At 41.6% G+C, this 22,004-nt stretch overlaps 1 protein-coding gene across 2 annotated transcripts in view; it reads right to left on the bottom strand.

Moving 5' to 3' along the window:
* GNA12 (G protein subunit alpha 12) overlaps positions 1 to 21,045 on the bottom strand; it is a 37,499-nt gene extending 16,454 nt beyond the window's left edge. The window contains exons 1-2 of one of the 2 annotated variants that reach the window (XM_082006925.1): positions 20,590 to 21,045; positions 7,675 to 7,890 (exon numbers count right to left, since the gene is read on the bottom strand). In XM_082006925.1, coding sequence (XP_081863051.1) covers positions 7,675 to 7,890; positions 20,590 to 20,910 — 537 coding nt within the window. In that variant the 5' untranslated portion in view covers positions 20,911 to 21,045. The remainder of the gene's footprint in view (positions 1 to 7,674; positions 7,891 to 20,589) is intronic. The other variant, XM_082006924.1, reaches the window with a different exon arrangement.
* Between the last annotated feature and the right edge of the window lie 959 nt (positions 21,046 to 22,004).

Below are 22,004 nucleotides of genomic sequence, written 5' to 3'. Positions count from 1 at the left end.
GTTGAGACTTCAGGCAGGTATTGTAACAGATTGCTATTCTCTAACACTTTTCCATTTGCACTGTTTTGAAAAGGTCATAATTCATGACCTTTCTGGTTGTTGTTATTTCTCTCCGATAGCAGAAATTATTTAAGAACAGCTAATAACGGTATTACCCATCACACAGCTTTCTATGGATGGTTCTGCTCGAGAGAATAGCTTCTCTCATTGAGAAAAGATACTGCACAAGTGGATTTTGCTAGAATTCAAAAAAATACGCAGTTTAAAATTATTTATGACCTTTGATTCTCTAAATGGTTTCGAAGCCAGCCTACTTCAAATATGCAAGTTCTTCTCACCTCTTGCTCAGCAGCACTCTAAGCAAAACTGAGATTATCAAGGGAAGCATTCCTCGGCGTAGGTGACAGACAATGTGTTACGAAGGCATCCTCAACTCTGCCTCCTGCTCCAGCTTAGTCCCAAATTTGAATCTTGGTGACTGTCAAGACACACTAGTGCTGCTCAAGGAGTTCTGGTGGCAGCAGGCCCATTAACGTATCTCATTAAAGCACTTATTTTTAGAATACTGCAAATATAATAGAGGACTGAGCATTTAACTTCTGAAGAAGCAAACTAACTATACAGTATTAGCCAATATCCACATAATTCTGTGCAAAGGTTTCCAGCTGCGTTTTGCTTTATGTTACCTCTCAATTTTTAATAAAACCCAAACTATAACTCACCAACTCTCACCTCCTTTAACAAAATGCCACTTTTGTCTGAGAGTTCTTACTTGAGACTTTGATCTGAAAAAAATTTTCCTATGTGGTCTTAGAGACAGGATTAGAAGCCAGGGACTCCAACTGCTAATCCTTCCTACTACAGACCAGCTACAATGCTTTGCAGTATTGTACTTAAACAAGCAATTAACTGCTTTTGCTGTACAGAGATGAGTCAAACTCCATAACTTGACCATAAACTTTTGAGGTGTCAGGATTAGAGGACGGAAGTAGAACTATGAATTTAAATCTGGACCTCTGGCACATAATTGCCATAATGCTGGCATAAAACCTTGCTCAGATATTTAACAGAAGAGAAACACCTCCATAATTTACCCTGCTGTGTAAGTCCAGAGCAGGATATTATTCAAGCTGTATAGATAAAGCCTGCAAGTTAACTATCTTTTAAGTTAATATGACATCTTATGTCAGATAAAGCCACTGTTTCAGAGTTCTAACATAACAAAATCAGATTGTAACAGACTATTACCATTATTTTTATAACAAACAAGTGGCAAATTTAAGGGAGGGCTTAGGTTATACAGCACTATCATTCCTTAAGTGTAATAGCTAAATTCGAACAGGCCTATTTACCACCCACAGCTTCACAATTAGCTTTTTTAAAAAAAAAAAAAAATTTCATGTCACATTGTTAGATACAGATGTACTTTACTTTCAGCACTAATGCTGTGTAACTACAAAATACCAAGGTTTAGCAACAGCAAACATGAGTTTCCAGTTTGTAGCACTACTGTCAATCCATTGTTTTTAAAAACATTTTCTGGGTCAAAGTGGTATGTCCCATCCGGATCTAGAAAAGAAAAAAATCCACGTAACTTCCCCGTCAATAATTTAGTTTCACAGGAGTTCTGCAAACTAGAAACACCTAAGCAAAGCTCAAAAGTAATTTGGCAAAGAGTTGCTGCCTAATCCCTGTTACGTGCATTAAAAGGTAACAAGATTTCCCATGCTGGCAATTTGAAATGCATGGCTATTTCCTTTGTACATCTCACCAGCATTGGTCAAGACCCAATGGATTTCCCTGATGAAATATGTGAGTTTTACAGCTCTGAAAAAAATTTAAAAATCATCCTTACAGAATAAGCAACATTCATAGTTTCCTGTGTAAGCTCACACTCAAACAGTAGTTTGCAAAAAGAAGAGCTCATTTTTGTGTTATGGCCAATTGTATAAGCTGAAGTTGATTTGACACTCGGCATTTCATCAAGAGGAAGTGCATTAGCAAGTACTCCTGCATTTCAGTGCTGTGGCATGTATGTTGAAAGAATAGTAAAATGCTTAGAAACATGCTTTTAAGGCTGATTCTACTCTGCCCTTACATCTTAAAGACAAATGATCAGTTGGAAACTTTTTACTTAAGGATTCAAGAAATCTCTATTAAAGTGCACTGAAGAATTATGACAAAATAGAGCCCACTTCCATAATTTCATTTAACATGCCTCTTCAAAAGTCACTCCTCATGTGAAGTCAGTACTTGGGCTTTGCTGCCCAACCTCTCAGTTCACTTGGCTTACAGAGACAGTCAAATGCTGCCACACAACCTCCGTATGCTACAGCAGCTGGTATACAGCCTAACTCCTGATCATCTTACACTACTGCCATAGCTAGTATTTCTGTACCAAAATAAAGCTGGTTAAGCAACAGTTTGTCCACTCTGTACCAAGAATTAGTGGGAATGACTAGTGCCTCACCTCCACACTGCCCAAAAAACACAGCTGGCTGCCTACAAGGCTTTGAAGCCATCAGCTCCTTGCAGAAGAACGCAGTAACAAAGCTATACTAACACAAGGAGCATGCTGTTCACTATGCAACGTTTCCAGCACACCGTGTCTGTTCTGTCAGGCATAATTTAACCACTTTGATTTATTTCAAGTGTCTACTTAGAGGAAAAAACCCGCATAGTTAATTTATAGGGGAGTGACTCGTGTCCTATTACAAATATCCCCCAAACCCCCACACCTCAAAACACCCAGAGAATGGTGAATCGATATAAAAGAAAGTCTTTAAAACATTTTCCAGAGTCTTCCCACATCCAAGGCTTCAGAGGCTCTTAGTATTTGAAGTATTACTGGAAGTGTTCCATACAATTCCCTGCGCAGGGATCTAAAAATAGCTATGGACACAGTAGTAAGTTTTTGTCTATATTTGCAAGCCCCTTTACTTCCCTCTCAGGAACCACTACTTCCCATTAATGCTGACATTGATTTTTTTTTTTAAAAAGGAGCTATTAAAATATTAGAAGTTCTTTCAACAATGCAGTGAACATCAATAATAGTACATCAATAACAAATTTCAATTGATACCCTAATGATGGATCATGAATATATTCTGTATATTAATAACAACTGCATTAAAACAGATGCCTTTTTGCAGCCTCCTTGGATGGCCACGCTCTTTTCTGTATCAAGAAGGGCAAGTATCTGTAAGCTTATCTGGCTGCATGTGACTAACTCAGCACAGTTGCCTTTACTGCAAATACACTGTGGAGTTCAGAGTAAATAGCCTCATCAATCTTGAAGACATGAAAATATGACTTGTACCACAGCAGAAGTTCAGGAGCTCTTGAAATACATAGCTACAGGTTAGAAAGGCTTGGTATTTTGAAGGGAAGCAGCAAGAATCATTCAAATAAAGATACTGCTTTGACTAAGAGTAGTTGAGAAGCAGATTTTAAAACAAAAACAAAAAACAGTGTGCATGTTTAAGAAAAAAAAAGATAAAACAATGTCAATTTTGCTTTAAGAATCGATGAAGCCAGATGATGGCCTTTGCAGATCTGCTCATTGTTAGCTTAAGCTCCGCAACAGTGCTAGCACACAATATATATCTGTTCGTATCGTCACAAAAGTATCATTTTCCTGCCTGATAAGCCCTATTTGTCCTATCTTTATCCACCATGACATGAAGCCTGCCAAGCTGCAAGAAGTCAAAAAGGTAGCTAACCTTGCTTCAGATTTTACGTTTGCTCTGGACACATTAAAATAAAAGCGAATGGCTTCTCATATTCTCCCACCAGACATCTGGGAGGAAAGAAAGAAAACCCAATCAACGGAACAAAAACCACCTGACCAAAGCAATTCCTATGCTGGCCTTAGTCTCCATGATATATGACATAAAAGGAAACATCACTTGTTGGGTGCACTATGGGTGCAAAAAAGCTAGCAGATTATTATACATGCACCTGAACTCCCAAGTATACCCAAATACTTGTTATTAGGTTCAAACTGAAGAGGCTTCCACCCTTTCAGCTAAATCATAATTGAAGTTCCAAGGTCCCTTCTCCACAGAAGCCATTCAAAATAGAATTTGTCTCCACCTGCTGGCAATGAAGAATTAACACCCAGTTGCCCAAACTACCATGGGCAACCTCAAAAGAACATATGACACAGGCCCCCGAGACACATGATAAACATACTCCTTTCTAACACAGACAGAAAATGGGGTACGATAATGAGGGCAAAGGAGAAGACAGAAGAATCACATACTGATTACAAAGGAATTCCTATTCTAGTAGTTAAAAAACGAGGACAGAGATGTGACAATGTAACTAAACATACAATGAAGCTTTTGTCCCCAAACTACTTGGCTTGCATACAAGGAACAGAGGAACTTGAGTCGGTGGGGACAGGCTGAGGCGGGGGAAGAGCGAGACGCTGATGTTTGTGAAAAGAAAGTGAAATTGGTTAGTCAGCTTTAAGAAAGACAGGGAAGAAAAAAAGCAAAAAAAGCACCCTGCTATTGTAGAATCCACCCACTCACTTCTGAAAGGCTCAAAGGCCCAGACAGGGATTTACAGCCAGCACTTCTAGGCGCTGAATATGAAGCAGAAAACACTCAAATGCCCAGAGGCAGCTTCTGTGGTCCCAGAGAAGTAGCTTTCAGACTGTATGAGGTTATGGTCAGAGCCATTTTCTTTCAACAAGTTTGCTACTGCTCAGTCAGTCATTAAGCTTAGCATTATAGACCATAGGAAGACACCTGTACACTGCAATTTTCAGCTCTAGTTAACCAAACAACATGTTCTACTGTTTATTTTTAAACAGACACACAACTTCCTGGAGAAATATAGAGAGTTCAAAAGCAGACCAATATAATCCTATGGTTTAGAAGCCAAAATAATGGTAATAATAAAAAAAGAGTTGGTGTTCAGTTGACTGTAAGACCAGGGTGAAGAAAATGCAAGTGCTCAGCCATTTCATTATTTCAAACGTTGTCCAGAAACATTCAGAAAGATCATAGTAACATAAAGTTTCACATTTTGGTAATGATATTTAAACTATTATAAAGATAATAAATTCATTTCAAACCAAGCATATTCCATTTAATAGCTCATTTATACTAAATAAGAAAGGGAGTGCTGATGCAAGAGGTTTTCTTTAGCCTTAGTTAAAATCAGTTCAGAAAAGATTTATTTTCTCAGAGTCCACTATATCTGGCTTGTATTTATTTACATGAGTCTATATCCAGCAAGGGTTTAAACTAAATGAAGGTATAGGTTTATAGACATCATATGGAAGTATAAATAAGGCATTTTCTTAAACCACCTGCTTTCTTTAAAAGGGTATGCTGTTTTAAAAAATATATATATTTTAAAAGAAATTGTACTGCTGCTAATCCCCATGTACTCAGGGAATCAGAATTCTGCTGAACCTAGAAGTGAGGCATGGAAGCTTGTTCAAGTTATTAAGGTCTTAATAATTTGTTTAGTGATCAATCCAGAAGTAGCATTTCTAACCTTGAGAACAATCTATTACATTTAAAAAAAACTTTTATGTAGCAAGTGCTTTTTATAATTTACAGTTGAGGTACTTTATAATCTCCTGGTGCTGCAGCCTGCACAGTAATAATATCAGCCAGGATTTTCAAGTTTAGAGCCACAGATGCGTGCAGCGGGACCGAGTGACACGGTATTTCTGCAGTACACCGGATCACTGCACTATTGACAAGTGAACAGTTCTGGTGCCTGCAGCAGTTTCGGCTGCCCCAGTAACATAAAACAGGTTATATGAACACCCTCCAAAAAGTTGCATCATGGAACTATACCATGATGTTGAAGATGATAGCATATGAAACAATCACTTGCATGCCTGTATGCTTGGTTTTTGTGGGGCTTTTTTATTTTTTTGGTATTTCCTGTTTAATCCTCAAAGCCAGAGAATGCAGAGGTAGGCTTACTAATCTTGGAATGCTATTTATTCAAACTGGACTTCTTTTTTCCAGTTTGATGCAATTTTATTGCTAACCAGTGCAGGAATGAACTTCCCAGATGGTCCCAAACTGAATCTCCCCTTAAATGCAAACCCCATGCTTCATCATAGAATTTCCCACAAAAAAAAAAAATTTTTAACAGGCTGCTGATGCAATTATTACTTATTATACTGGATTCTCTTAGTAGTTGTCTCATGTTAAATTCAAGTTCCCTGTGGCATGAACCATCTTTTTATTCCACGTTTGAACAGTGCTTAGAACAGCAGAGTCTTAGTCTGTGTCTACCAACACTAGGAATTATGAATCAACTAATTTCCCCCCACTGCACATCCTCCCCCCGCCCCAGTACTGTAACATGGAAATTGTTACATTTTTAGCCTAAGGAAATGAGGTTTATACAATCATCCTGTGGACAACTTTACCTAGTCATTTTATTTATTCTTTAACCACTTATCAGTCTCAAGATACTTCAGAGACAGATTTCAAAGATGCAACAACAAGACTCAAATAGGCATGTTATTAGTGGAGTCAGACGAGTACTTAAGGGCTGCAACATGAGTTTAGCTACAGTATTAGACACTAGAGAACCCAGGCGGAGGAGCAGCATGAGGAAACAAACTACAAGAATTTCACTGCTGAATTTCTCTAGTTTTTCTACAGCTATACTGAGGTCCTTTGTAAAAAGTTTAAGGGAGACCATACAAAGCCATGTTTCTAACCTCTGCTTAACTCCTCGAATTAAACATTGATAACATATCCAGGCATGAAGAATTTCACCTTCAACTTCCCTTTTTTTTTTTTTAAAAAAAAAAAAAAGTTGAGTGAAGTTTAGGGACAGAACACCCAAAACAAATAATTCTACCTGTAGATTAGAGCATAATTAATATGTTAAAACCATAAAGACACATTTATTAGAACAATTAGGATACCATCCCATATCATTTTCCAAGAACTAGGAACTGTGGTACTGGGTTGCATGGACCAGTACCTTGTTTCACTGAACAGAGAAGAAAGAGAAGGAAAAAAAAAAGCATCTCTATCTTGTACATAGGAAGAAAAAGTAGTGGATTACGAACAGCTGTCAGAAACATATTCCATACCAGAAGTGCAGCTCTTTTGGCACAAGAGCTTGAAAAACCTAATAACAAGAAAGCAAGGAAGATAGCACATTTTTAAGCTCACTGTCATCTTTCAGTTGCTTATCCAAGTTTCACTTGCAGATGTCAGGATGAAAAGAAACAGCCAAACAGCAGCAGCCGGAATGGGTGTTGCATTCACTTCAAAAGATCTGCATGCAGGAATAGTTTGCCAGTATCAATATAGTGCAAGCTGGCAGGACTGGAAAGTTACAAATTAAGTGTGCCTTCATCAGTGACCTACTATGAACAGACCTACTGAGCTGCTAAAATATTTTTAGTTCAACCAATTCCTGCCTTTTTTGGTTCCTCTTGCTCTTCCAGTTTATCCAGTCGTGCACTTTTCCACTCCCTCTTACTGCCATGTAGTTTTTCAAGTTTGGCTCCAATTACCACTTGTTTCTGCTGCTGAAGTGATCAGATTTACAGCATTACAACGAACAGCACATATAATGGCTAAATCTTGTACATAGCAAGCAATCTTTCAACTGAAGAGATATTTATACAGCAGGGAACTTTTTTCCTCCCACCATGAAGATGGACGTACTCACCAGCTGATACTCGCTCCGACGGCTGAAGGCTTCTTTGATTCCCGAATCCCTCCACAGCGCGCCCAGCGCAGGTACATACAGCTGGAAGGTGGCAGGCTCTATGGGCATTCCAGCTTTGTTTTCAAAAGCCATCAAAAACATTCCATGCTTCTCATTCTCGGTGTACTGCCAAGGGATTGCCAGTTTGTCCCGTGCATCAACCAGAACCCTGCAGCCCTAAAGAATGATTCAGATAAGAAAGTCAGTGATGAAAAGATTAAAGCATAAAAGAACAGGGACTCAGGTACTTGAAGGTGGTTTTAGGTTTTTTTGTTTTGGACACTATTCCGGTGAGACTGAAGTCAGGAGAGAAGCATAAACATTGTTTATTGCAACATCTCCAACAGAAATAAGATAGAAAGAGTTTGCTTGTGTAAGCAATTTAGCCACAACATATTTCTCCAGGTGGAAAAAAAAAATACTAGCAACACCAACTAGTTGCAACAAGCAATACTACCAAAAGATAATAAAATTAAACATTAAATGTGTAAGAAAAGCGTCTGGGAACGCTGTATGATCTGTATGATCCTCATAGCTATAGTTTTAAAAAGTAACACCATGCCTGAAACTGTATCCTTCCATCTTTTTCTTTGCATTTGGTTTTAGGAACCGAAAAAGACACACTAGCTTTCTCAAGCAATAGAAGATCAGAAGAACATTAAAAAAATATTGCTGAAAGAACATTCCAGTGAAGCAAAGTATATTGAGCATCCAAAATTGAGGAAACTTAGTAACTTCTAGTGCTGTATGAATCCACCAACTAGTTAAACATTTAGGTAAAAAAAAAAAGATATCAATACCAAGCTAGCAAGATCCATAAAGCATCTTGCTGTAAAGTACAATTTTGACACAATCTATTTGGATGCTATACAACACTGCTATCCAGCTTTACAGACTCCTTGAAAAGTTACTGTAAATAAGCATCTTCTGTTGAGACACTTTCATCCAAATGGTTACCTCCAGTAGGAAAGGCCAGTGGTGAGAGGACTGAAGACACTGCTTAGATTTTAAACTACTAGAGCTCAGTAAAGCAGGTGCAGTTTTCCATCAGCATCAGCTTAGTTTTTGAATTTGCCATACATTTGCTAAGAATTCATGACAGGTAAGTGTGGGCACTCCAGTTCTGGAAAAAAAATCTGGAAGGAAAGTGACCTAGTTCTCAAATTTAACTCAGGATTACTGAGACTGCTTAATTTCACATTTTGCAGTTTTTATGAAAACTTAATTTTACATTCATGGCAACAAGGCAAACACACCAGGTTAAGTAACTTTGAAACTTCAGTCTTGAATCTAACTACACCTATACTAAATAGCTTCAGATGGCCAACGGTTATTTCTCAATAGTAAGCAACATTTTGCTAATGGATAGATCTGTTAATGGTGGCCTAGCATCGCAAGTACCATCTAATTCACAAATAAAATCTGTGGGTTATATCAAACTACTTTTCACATTGTATTGATCTTTTGGTTTTACAGTTTATGAAAATAAATAAAATTAAAAACCAAACCTGAAGTTCTGTTTCCACAGCTATTGACATGAACCTCCACATTACTGGACAGGTTTTTTGGTTGTGTTCCCCCCCCGCCCTACTTTAAGCTATCAAGACTGCACATACATTTTCTTAACACTTGAACCTTTCACCTCTCCAGTCCTTTAACAGCACCACACAACAAGAACAGTAACTTTCCCAATGGAAATTAAGATTGGAGAGGGAAGTGAGAAGCAACTTAGTATGAGTGTCACAGAACAGGAACTCAAAGCGAAGCATCGTGGTTGTCACTATGCAACAGTGTTCCTGAAGTGCAGTTTCCCCAAAAGGTAAATATTTATGATGCTCCAGTAATTGTTACTTTCTTTTTATGAAGTAGAGAATATATCTCCACAACACCATGAAAAGACTAAAATTGAGTATATTTACAAACTGCTGCTTTAAATTCCAGGCACAACTATTTAGTAACACTGTCATACAGACCAAAGGCCAACTCTCATGCCTAGTTACAGAGTTCATCCCTTTAATGGCAGAAGCCTTCAGATCTGCTTTATTTGAATGGTGTTAACAAATGTAAGCGTAAGGGGAAAAAACCCTACCACTTATAAGGTTCTCTCTCTGAATTGCAGATACCTGCGCTATGTCTCCCGGCCTTAGATGCTTTTGCAAACCCGTCGCGGGTGCAGAACGCCATCCCGGGTGCAGTTTAACAGCAGTGGCAGCTCCCCTCTACCCCCAGCCGAGAACTTGGAGAGTTTTCCAAAGCATTGTGGTAACCAGACCGGCGGGACACCGCTATTTCTAGGCATTTAACACCAGGTTTGTTTCTGTCCGGTGAGAAGAAGTGTTTACGACCAGAAACGGTTAATCGGCATGCCGGTGGCAGCTGGCCATCTCCGTCTCCCCACGCCTCAGGCCCTGCGTGGAACTCCCAGCCCACACAGGCCAGCTCTGACCTTTCACCTGCTTCAGCTCCAGCTCTCGACTACCGTCTTCCCCAGCCCCTTAGCTCCAGCTTTTCTATCTTAAAGCTTTCGGACCCATTTAACCCTTACCCATCTCAGAGCTACCGCAGTCCCTTCAGAAAAATCTCAAAGGAATGAGCGCAAGAGCGCACGATTCCCGTGCGGATAAAGCGGCACTGGGACCGCAGGCTTGGAGCGTTTCCCCATACCATCGCTCTGCCTTTTCCTGCTCCCACTGGAGATACAGAGGATCTCGAGGGACTGTTGTTAAGGAAAGTTTCATCATTTGTTTGGAGAAAACCACAAAACAGAGTTTCAAGCAACGGTGTAGAGACTGTTCTAGTCCCAGAATAGTCACTTATCTGCCGGCTGCTGCTCCTTGGAAATGCAGGTTTGAATCTCCCTGGAACAAGAGAGGGAACTAAACTTAGACCTGACAGACCCTATGTGAATGCATTGAGTACCATGAGGTTACCAACGGGGAGTGTGTAGCAGCAGCACCTTCCTCCGACTGTTTGAGAGACAGAAATGGTTACCACCAAATCACATACCGAGCCCGATCGGGGACGAAGTGGCAGATGCAGATGTAGAGACATCAGAGAGACAGCATTAGCACTGACAAAACAGAGAGAGACACACACAGAGGGTGAGTTTTAAACGCTAAATGAAGAACATGAGGAATAGGAAATGGGTTAGCAGGAATGCTGTCCTACACATAGCCACAGGAACAGCACCTCTCACACTCAGAATTTGTAGAACACGCCAGCTTTGAGATACACACCTAAAATGCATCAGGAGTAAAAGCTTTATACAATGAACAAAATAGCCAATGTTTCTTCCCCCCAACTCTTAGCATTTAAAAGTATTTGTGACTCAGCAAGATCCAAGTAAAGTGAATCTAAACTTAACATTCCTCCATCTCTACAAACAGTTCTATAAATGCTACAAGCAGATGTCAGAAAAAATGAGAAACAGAGAAATTACCAAATTTAGATCCCATGTATTGCTATTCTTGCATTTCAGAGTTACTGATAATGCTGTTTTTTGCGGCCACAATGAGCATTTGATAATCCTTGCCCCATTAATCTGCAATACAAGTTACCACACGAAAGGTTTCCTCTTTCTGGAAACCCATTCAAAACACTTTCCATACCTCCTTTCTCCAACAAGATCATCATGGGAGATAGCCAGAGAGTCACTTACACTATTGGTACAAATAAGAAAAAAACCACACTAAACAAGTCCTACTGCATGTAAAATACTCCCTCCCAAGCTCTAACAACAAAGGTAACACCGAACTATTTTCACTGCAGTGCTCATTTCACAGTAAGCTTTCCCAACATTGCTATGACAGTTTTTCTGATTTTCTACTACTATAGAAAATGTCAATTCATTATTTCATTCAGAAGATCGAATACTGTCAATTACTGTTCTGTTTTCAAAATTGGAATATGGAAAAAAAAAGTGGCAACAACATTTGAGATGAAATAAACTTCTGAAGAGTTCAACTGATCTAAAGCTTTTGTGATGCAATCAAAGCAGGACCCAGAATAAACACAGGTGGAAAGAAATAAAATTCACAGATAAGGATAGTGTCAGGCATTAGAAAACGGCAAAACAGCAGCATACTGGAAGTACCAGTTAGGGAGGAAAAATGGGCAGTTCCCTGTTCCATTCTTTTCCTAATCATTTTTAATATATTCAAGTCACTGTATAAATCCCTGGTATGCACAAAACTTGAATGGAGATAGGGTGGAACGAGAAAAGGTGTAACAAGAGCATAACATGCAATGTAACTCATGAAGTATCGTATCTTACATGGAACAAAACACTAAAGAGATCCAGAACTCCACAGTTTCAAAAAAAAAGAGAACTAAGGCACCCTATATGAGAACTCTACAGAAACTACAAACTACTTGGAGAATGGGAGTAGGAAAAGACTATTCTTTCCCCGCCCCTTCCTACACAAGTACGAGCGGTACTGCAACACAGCTATCTAACAGAAGGTTAAACTAGAAGAAGGGTTTTTCCTATACAACCCCCAGTGAGACCAACTCTTTTACACAGAATGTTGGCCAAAAGTATAAGCAGACTCGAAAAGCAATCAAGACAAATTGATGGAAGAAAGGTCCAAAAAGGACTATTCGATTACATTCCAGATGCAATTCCTGGCTCAAGAAGTTTCCAAAACCAAAGGCTGCCAGTAACTGGAAGAGTATACCAAAGTATCACATTGCCTTCTTCTTGTACCCCTTTTTGGTTGTGGTTTTTTTTTCATGTCAGAGACAAAGCGCTAGATCCTTGGCCTGACAGATCACAGCTGTTAGGCACTAAGCAGAATGTTTGCTACTCAGCAGCAGTATGAAGGTTTTATGAGCATTTGCACAAATGCTCGTTGCTAGGACTGGCTCAAATATATTTTGTCTCCTTTACTTTTAAAAACGCTCTAGCTTTGAAAAAAATCCAGGTTGTCTCGCATTTTAAAATAATAATTAAATTATTTTGTGGGAAATATTAGAAAGGTTGTCACCAGCTAACGCCATTTGATGCCAGCAATGCTTGCCAATACATGAACAGAAGTGTTGCAGTAAAGAGCAGCTTGATTTAAGAATATAGTTACAATACTACATAAAACATTCCTGTTTCAAATTATTCACATACTCCAGTACATGAAGGATTTGTTACCCTAAAAATCCCACACCTTTCACCAGATGGACCAACTCAGAGGCTGAGAGAATACACCGCATTGAGCCAAACACACAATGGAAACAATAGGTTTGGTGGGCACTTGCTCATAAGCAAGGGCAGGTTCTTCCATGCGCAACCAACAGTCAAGTGATCAAAGGATTTGATTATTCTACTCAAGTGTCTAGAGAGAACTTGCAAAACTACTTAGAGTTTGTATACAAACAGAAAAGTCTCCTACAATGCATTTTCTCAAAATAATTTTAAGGAATTACTACTGGGTATGAGATCGCAGACAACAGAGTAACTCTTACACACGAAATACTGCAGCAACTACTTGTTAATCTTTTACCATTAGTAAACTGCTCAACCTCATACCGAAGCCCTAGATGTCCAGCACCTGTATCACTTATGGAAATTGTTGTGAGAGAAGTCCTGACCACTGCTTAATACTTGATCAGGGGACTCCAAGCCACAGCTAATAGGCAATGCTGTCTTCTCCTATGGCTATAAACCAGCATGAACACTGCAGGCAACAGGGAGATTCAGACGTGTTTCCTACTGTGTGTTTTACCTCATTGTCGTTGACAAGGAACTGGCAAAATCTGGAGATCACAATTCACAGAGACCAATATAAATCTGAGCTAATGCCAAAAGGAGTGCTCCCACCTCAGCAAAGTATTTCTAATACACTGTTTCCGCCAGTGAAAGAAACAGTACAAAGCCATGCAGCTACATGAACACAGGTCCAGCTAAACCGGCAAGTCTAACTGTACTGAAAAACTGCAATAGCTCTGCGATCACTGGTGCCAATACAAGAGAGAGAAAGCTGAATCACACAACCATAGATGGGACTGGACTTTTCAGCAGCAATGCTTACTGGCAAGTAAAGAAAGATGATAAAATGTAACCTATGTGTATTTTTAGAAAACATCTCTTAACCTTCTAAAAAAGGTATTTTCAAACACGATTTTTAAAAATAAAGTTGTCAGTGTTTGCAAATATAGTCATATGCACTTTTTTAAAAAAAATTACTGTCTGGAACACCAGGAAGAAGGTGATCTACTATTAACAAAGTAATAGCAAGACAATCAGATTTTTACAGCACACTATCGTAAAAGCATTAATGGTGTTTTCATTTGATCTGTGTCCTTGGAATGTTATAGCCCAGCAGCAGCCAAGAACCCAATGTCATTAAGGATGGGGTTTCATATTACACAGCAGTCAGTCTAACAACTAGGTACCATCGAAAGGGGCATCCTTCCTGGTAGTGCAGTTCCACCCTCTCCTGTTTGATAGGTTTGTCATTTGTCTGAGCCCACAAGCTGATCCAGTGCGCAAACATCACCAAACTAGTCGTTTGTATAAAAAGTGGTTTCCGCCACCTATATTTGTTTGCTGTAAGGCAAGACAGATACAAAGGTAGGGGTGGCAGCAGTGCCAGTTAGCCCAGTTTAGACAACAAAAAGGCTCAACAGTTATGCATGTATTTTCACCATTCGCATATTCCAGTATCACCCAGGTGAGAGCAAGCTAAACTGTAAAGATGACCTACCTTCCAGTCCAACATACAAATAAAAAATGGGAACAACGGGGAAATGTCATTTACTTAGTCCACAGGAACACAAACATTAAAAAATATTTGGATTAGCCACTGAATCTCTGAATTGGGAGCAGCAGTGATGTCTGCTTGTCTGGAAACTCTGAAAAGAGTCCTTGTCTTTGACTGAATCCAGCAAAATGATGATAAATGCAGCAGAAGAAAATGACTCTCACTGCAAGCTTTACCTGCAACTGGGCACAAAGTAGAAAGACGACGACCCCAGAGGTGATGACTGGTGCAGGACCTTAAAAAAAGTTCCGAGTTAATGCTTCCAGAATTACATTACCAGGTTTCTCCTTTTCCTGAGACCATCACACTAATATCTACTTCATAATTAGCTCACGGTTTCAAGAGAATGGAAGCAACATCTGCAGTTCCACAAGTATCCCCATCAGGTTTGGCAAGATCCTGTCATGCTGCCCTCATGAATATACCACCACAGTACCCAGCAGATGTGCTTAGACAGAGGGGGAGGGCTTTCAACACTAGGATAAGACCAGCTCCTCATGCCCACGAGGGTAAAAAAAACCCAAACCCATGCAACTGAACAAAACGAATTTGAAACTCTACAGCCTCCGATTCCTTCTAGCTTTTTCTCTTCTTGTAATTTGTATTGAACATACTTTTTCAAACAATGTGTACTAATTTGCCTTTGCTCCAAAGTTTTCTTGTAAACATTGTTAGTAGCACAATTTGCTAATTTTTTTTTTTGCCAATACTGTTTCCAAGTTAATTATAAAAATATATGTATACTCAACCAATCAAATACAACATAAGCTCCCAAATTTAGTCACTCAAGTGACTGAACTTTTGTCTGGAAAACATCAAAGTAAGTCCCTGGAGACTCCAGACACAAACTCATGTTCTGCATTACTAATGACTACATCACAAGAGCATTGTAAGCTCTATTTGGGTACAATAATAAATATTTATCACTTGCTATTGACCATTATTCCTCTTCTACTATCCCAGTTGATGAAGACAGATTGCTCTCTCCTCACCCAACCAAGAGACACCCCAAATGCAAAAACACCACCAGAGCTGACAGAATTTATATTTAAGACACAGAAAATACAACAACTGGAAGACAGTAAGAGTTTCACTGATTAAATGAACCTGGAAGAGGAAGACCAACAGGATTCACAAGGATTTTTTTCTTTTCTTCATAATACCATGAATGTTATTTTTCATATTAAAATAACCACTATGCAATGAAAGCACAAAGCAAAGACAATCAGATTTAAATATCAGTGCTATCACGGAACTTTATCACTTGTATGTTAAATTTAATGGAACAACTCCTAATTAGCCACAGTTCCTGCAGAGCATTCTCCTCACGTTCCTTTCAAAAGAAGGTGTCCCAGCAGAAATGAGACTGACGCTGTCCTGCAACAAACTACTCAAGCATAGCTAGATCCCAACTCTGAAGTAACAGACTGAGTGTCACTATCATCACCTCGTAACAGGTTACCAAATTCATTTGCATGTAAACCCAAGGACATGTGTAGTCAAGTCAATTTAAGAGTAACTACAGTTTACATAATGGGAAGACATATTCCCCCTTCACTTACAGGCTATTAGAAGAAATATATTTGCATTATAAATGACTAGATAATTTGGTCACTTAAAGTGTACCTCCCAAATAAATTCAGGAATATTCTTCTCCCGCTTCCCAGAGTCTGTATCTGTACTGAACTGAAACTCACAGGTTGCAAGTGAGTTTTCTTGTTTTGTTTTTCAGTGACACAAGGTACATCTACCTTACTAGTCAGAGACCATAAACACAACATAAGCCCATTCAAGGTATACAGAATACCTGCAACAATGAAGCAGTAACAGTCTAGGTTTAGTATTTGTTGCAGAAGTCCAAAGTTCTTCTTAAAATGCACTTCAGCACAGGCTACTTATTTTGCCCAGTTTACTGTCACTCACATTCAAGTCGTCAAGGAGAAATGCTCCTGGGTATGCCCACGTGTATTGCAACTCCACTCAAAAGTCCCAAAGATAGATCCTCAGAGAGTTTTCATGTTCAAAATCTTTGATTGTTTTTTGCCCCTGCTCAGAGCCCAAAAAGTTACACACCATTTCCCAAGTAGTCCGTTCCTCCACAATTCCAGGTTTTTCAATTCCTTAGTCAACCATCACAATTCAGGCTACAGACAACAAGAAAACACTCACAGACATATTGAAACCTTGAGTTGGCCTTCTCATTTTCAACATGGAAACTAATATTACAAAAAACCTCAACAGATTACACTTCAGGCTTTTAAAACATGAATTTTTTCTCTCTTCAGATTGAAATCTCCCAAACAAGCTCCTGCAAGTACCATTCTGGTGCTTGTAGATTAATTATTTTCTTATGCAGCTAAACTGGGTTTTTTCAAGCAGCATGATAATCTCATACTTGAAACAAAAAAACATTTAGACAAGGAACATCACAGCCATGATTCACCACATATCTAAGCCCCTTAAGTGTTATCAAAGGAACCAACCCACCTGTTTTGGAAGGTGTCAAAAGATTACTCCTTCAGCTACAGTTGGAAGGCATCAAAACACTCATGGAACACCAGCAACCATTTCTTAGATTTGAAACTTAAGGTACACAAAAGTTTTCCAAGTTTCTCTGTGTATCCAGGAGTTGCCTTAAAAATCAAGCTGCGGCAGCTAGCCCTGTCCTATCCACTTTCCTTTTCCAGGTGGGTGTGCTAAAGTCATGCAGCCTGTGTACTCATACCAGAACATTAACACTACTGCTTTTCACTTCAATCATCAAAAGGTTCCAAAAACTTACTTTGAAACTTAGCCTCGATTAGCAAGCAAAACCCTAGTTAACCGATGACTATTTACCTTAAACCAAAGCAAAACTAATGTATTTGAAGATTGTCCCACAAATGCCAGAAAAAGCTAGCAAGGGCCTGAACCATCACCTGTAATAAATGGAAAAGTAAATTCTGTATCATAGATTTATTTCATTTCAGCATTTTGTGTCTAACTAGGGTTTCCCAAAGTGGAGGATAACAAACAGAAAGAACAGGGTAAGGAAACAACTCAGCATTAAGAAGATATCAGAAAAGCAAGAAGCTGAAAACTCAAAATAAAGTAGAAGCTGACGCTAATGTCAAATCATACTTAGCATCATTATTTTCAAAGATGTTTCAGGTTCTGTTCTCTTAATCAGTTCCTCCATTCTCCGTAAGCTGTACAGACTGCCTAAATACTACTGCAATAAGCACTTTAGAAACATCAAGTACTATTGAGAGAGTAGTAATCCTCCTCCTCCAGAGAGAAGTTTAGTCATGGTTGGAAAACGAAAATTGACCATTTAATCCCAGAGATTTACACTGCATTTCTAACTCAGATCTCAGTGTTGTAGAAGCTTAACAGACCCATTGTTTGACCATGCCGAGAACTATGTGGAAAAAGGGGCTAAGGTTGCTGCAGCTGTACTTTACGACATCAAACAGATTTATATGCTATTTGATAGGATTATTTTCATTTCACATTGTCCATGTATCATATTATAAAAATTCATCTTATATCCTTTCTTCTAAGTTAGATAGATGGTGATCTCTGCTCCACTTAGTCTTAATGGATGCTCATTCTAGTCTGAACTTCCCTAGAAAGTAAAAAAAACTGTAGTCTAAACACTTTATTATAGAAAGAATGGCAATCAGGTTCACTTGACAATTTGTGTCTTCAAAGCAGCAAAATAAGTTTACTTGAACCATTTTATGGTTTTCCACAGAAAGTTTAGTACAAGAAAGTATTACATAATTACCCTAAAATAAATACACTGACAATATCACTGGTTTGAAAGCCCTATAATTCTGTCATGGTATTTAATTTCTTCCTGATGATTATGGCAGAGTATCAAAGTGTTATCAGGTTTCTTTTAGATGAGCAAAAAGCAAACACATCATCTACTGCCTTCTCCCCACACTCCAGTCTCAGACCTCCTTCCCACCAGAAAACTTGTTTCAGTTTCCTTTGTTTTCTCTTCCTCCTTCTGCATACTCTTTTCACAGCGACCAGTCCCAAGCTGTTCCTCAAAACCTATGGGTGAAGAGTAACCTGTATTCTTATGCGCAAGAGCCATCTCTGCCATCCAGAGAAATAAGAGAAGGAAGAGTCAGACAGATGCTGCCCATGTACCTAGAAGGGTAGCCTAACCTAATATTCCCAAATCATGAACTGCAAGGCCATAAGGGCGATCTGTTGAACTGTATCAACTCACTTCAAAAATACTTCCAAATTTTAGTTTGATGATTAGAAGGCTTAAAAAAATGTGTTCATCTGACAACAGTCCAAGAAGTGTTGTTAACTACCTGTCTTGAAATCAGAATGCCAGACTGCTACCTTGAGGACCTGGATTCTACGCTGCAAATTTGCCCAAAGCCATCCAGCAGACAAGTGCTTCAAGTGCGTAACTCGGCCTCCCCTACTACAAGATGGAGACACTTACTTTCCTTTCCAAAGTACACTGGATTCTACTGCTGAAAGCTCTATACCGTCTGCATATATAAAGTATTACAATATTTTACCATAACTAGTATTGCTTGGACAACTTAGAGAGGAAGGAAGCTCAGATTTTTTTCCGTTTTCACAAATAGTTTCCTTAAAAGCCTGTTATTACTTTAAATCAGTACGGTAACAAATAAATCACTGGCAGTACCAAAATAAGCATTAAGACCTCTAAATAAGGCTCCTTATTTCTAGGTGTATAGATAAAACCTCATAACACTCTCTTTGCTTACAGAACTTCAAAGAAAGAGAAACTCCTGAGCTTCAACTTTCCTGCAGTTAATGGGCACCTGCAATACACATACATGCTCCTGAAAATGGACTAGAGAAAAAGGAAAAGAAAATTAGTCAACAATTCTCCTGTTCACTAACAGAAGAAAAAGCCCTTCATGGAATAGCAGCATTCTTAAAAACAAGAGGTGTTGTGCACATGCACTTATTGAGTGCATATTAAGCCTCCTTTCCAAACAAATCTGAAAATTCACAAGTAACTCTTGTTATCCTGAGCTTGCACAGTTCCCTTTCCTTTAATTTTCTATGAAATCTCAGAGAGCCTCAAAAATCCATGCCCACATAGGAACGGAGACAGTCCTACAGAAAAACACCGGCAGGAAAGTAGCAGTTCTTTTAGAGAGATTATAAGGATGAAGAGAGATATATTCTTAGGTGAGCTTTTTATGCATCTTCAGGGATTTTCTGAAATACAATCACTTCTCCTACCTGCACAGGACATCAAAGCTTGTTTCCCAGAAATGGTATTTGTCAAGGGTGATTTTCCAATAATCATCTGTAGACCAAAGGCCCTATTTGTAGGCTCTATCAGCAGTCTTTATATTCTCCAGTCATTAGAGAAATATACTACCAGCACTATAAAGCCTGCACACACATTGAAGAACTTCTTTGCAACGGTACCGAAACAAAATCATTTTAATTTCAGAGCTATGCTTGGTAACATCCCGCACTACCCAACTCAAGGGCCTACACTACCCCATTTCTAAAGATGTACCAAATAACAACCACTCGCAGCCACAACTTCTATACAGGGACCCATTTCTTGTCCCATGTCGAGGTACATAGTCTCAGGGCACTCAGCAGAAGCAAGTAAATTCCTCCTCATTTCTTCAAATTTTGAGGTTTCTTCAATTCTGCCTGAGAGGATGCTCTCATAATGTTTTTTCCAGAGCACAGGCCACACCTATATCCTCTTTCCTCTGCGCTTCCACAAAGCTTTTCTCAATCCCCTTTGCAGTGAAGTTTCCTCTGAGCCTTTTTCATCGAGGCCTTCTGACGGGCAAGGCTGGAACCCCCCGAGCCGAGCCTCCCGCAGCCCGCCAGGCCGTCGCACAAAAGGTACCCGCCTTCCCAAACACCTGCGCCGAACAGGCCCCCCGCCCCGCAGGGCGGGCGCATCCGACAGGCGCGGCGAGGCAGACTGGGGGGAGCAGCCGCCGCCCCGGCCCAGCTCGCATCCTTTTCGAGGGCTATTTTTGGCACAGCCCAAACTCCCAAAACCGAGAGATGGGTCGGCGCCAGCCTCCATCCCCGACAGCTCCGGCGAAGGCGGCAGGAGCCGCTGCTCCCCCCGCAGCCCGGGCCTCCTCCTGCCCCTCACCTTGAGGATGTTCTCGTAGATGGTGGCCCGGAACTCCAGCAGCGCCTTCTGGTCGAACTCGCGGCCGTGGATGATCCGCATCTGCTTGAGGAAGGTGGACTTGCCGCTCTCGCCGGCGCCCAGCAGCAGGATCTTGACCAGACGGCGCACGGCCCGCCTCTCCCGGGCCAGCATCGCGTCGATCTCCCGGCTCCGCCGCCGCGCCTCTCGCTCCGCATCGCGGCTCCGCTCCTTGCCCTCCCGCCGCGGCTGCTCCCCCGCGCGGCCCGTGGCCTCGGCCGGCAGCAGGCAGCGGCTCAGGGTGCGCACCACGCCGGACATGGCGGCTGCGGGACGCCCAGGAACGCTCACAACGCCGCAGAGACCCCAGCCAGCTCCGCCAGCATCGGGCGGAGGCCACCGAGACGCTGGGACCCGGGAAGAGGAGGAGCAGCAGCCGCAGCCGGGGGCTAAGGGCCGGGACCGCCCATTCCCCTTCTCCCGGCTCGGCTGGGCGACGCTGCGGAGGGAGGGGAGGCGGGGTGCGGCCCGGGGAGGCCGGCCGGCCGGGGGGAGGGGTGGCGGCGGCGGCGGGGCGCGGCCCGCAGGCCCTGCCCGGGGTGGGGGCACCACCACCCCGCTCCTCTCGGAGCGGCGAGGGGGTGCCGAGGGATCGGGGAACGGCGGGAAGACGCCCCCGAGCCTCTCGGCCCAGGTTCAGCCAGCGGCCGCCTCCGTTCCCGCTGAGGCGCGGCGGGGCGGGGGACAGCGAAGCCCCCGGCCCCTACAGTCAAGCAGCGCCGCCGCTGCCTGCGGAGGGAGGTGCTGGCCCAGCCCTCCCACCACACTAACGCTGCGTCTCATTGGGCGACAGGAGTGTCGGTCAACTCCTCCCTCTTTCAATTGGAGAAGCCGACATGTTGGGCGGGGGTAAACGAGCGACAGGGCTCAAGGCAAGGCAGGGCGGGCAGCGCCGGGAGGGACAGCGCGGGGACGGGGCGGGGCTGCTCCACGGGAGGCGGGACAAACACCAATCAGAGGCGAGAGGGCGGCCCCCCGAGCGAGGTGATCTCGCTGGGGGCGGGGCCTGGGCGTCGCTGGAGGAGAAGGCGGGTCCGCCGCGCGGGGCCTGACGTCGCGTCGCGTCGCGTCGCGGGGCGTCGGCGCGAGGTGGCCGCTGGGGCCGGCCCGGGGCCTGTCGGTAACGGGTCCCTCGGCGTCGCGGGGCCTGTCGGTAACGGGTCCCTCGGCGTCCCGGGCCGGTGGCGTTAACCGGGGGACGGTGTTATTAACGTGCTGGGGAAAAAAATAACCAGTGGGGTTTATTTCACACCAGAACAATTCAGCGGTCAGGCTGCAAAAGTAACAGAGTGACGTATAGAAACGTGTCATACTGACACTGTCAAATGAGTACGTGCAGTCAGGACACTTCAGCA

This window comes from Phaethon aethereus (genome assembly GCF_964289735.1).
Source record: "Phaethon aethereus genome assembly, chromosome: 15".
Classification (NCBI taxonomy): Eukaryota; Metazoa; Chordata; class Aves; order Phaethontiformes; family Phaethontidae; genus Phaethon; species Phaethon aethereus.
Note: the sequence above shows the minus strand (reverse complement) of the source record. Positions and strands in the feature narration are given on the sequence as shown.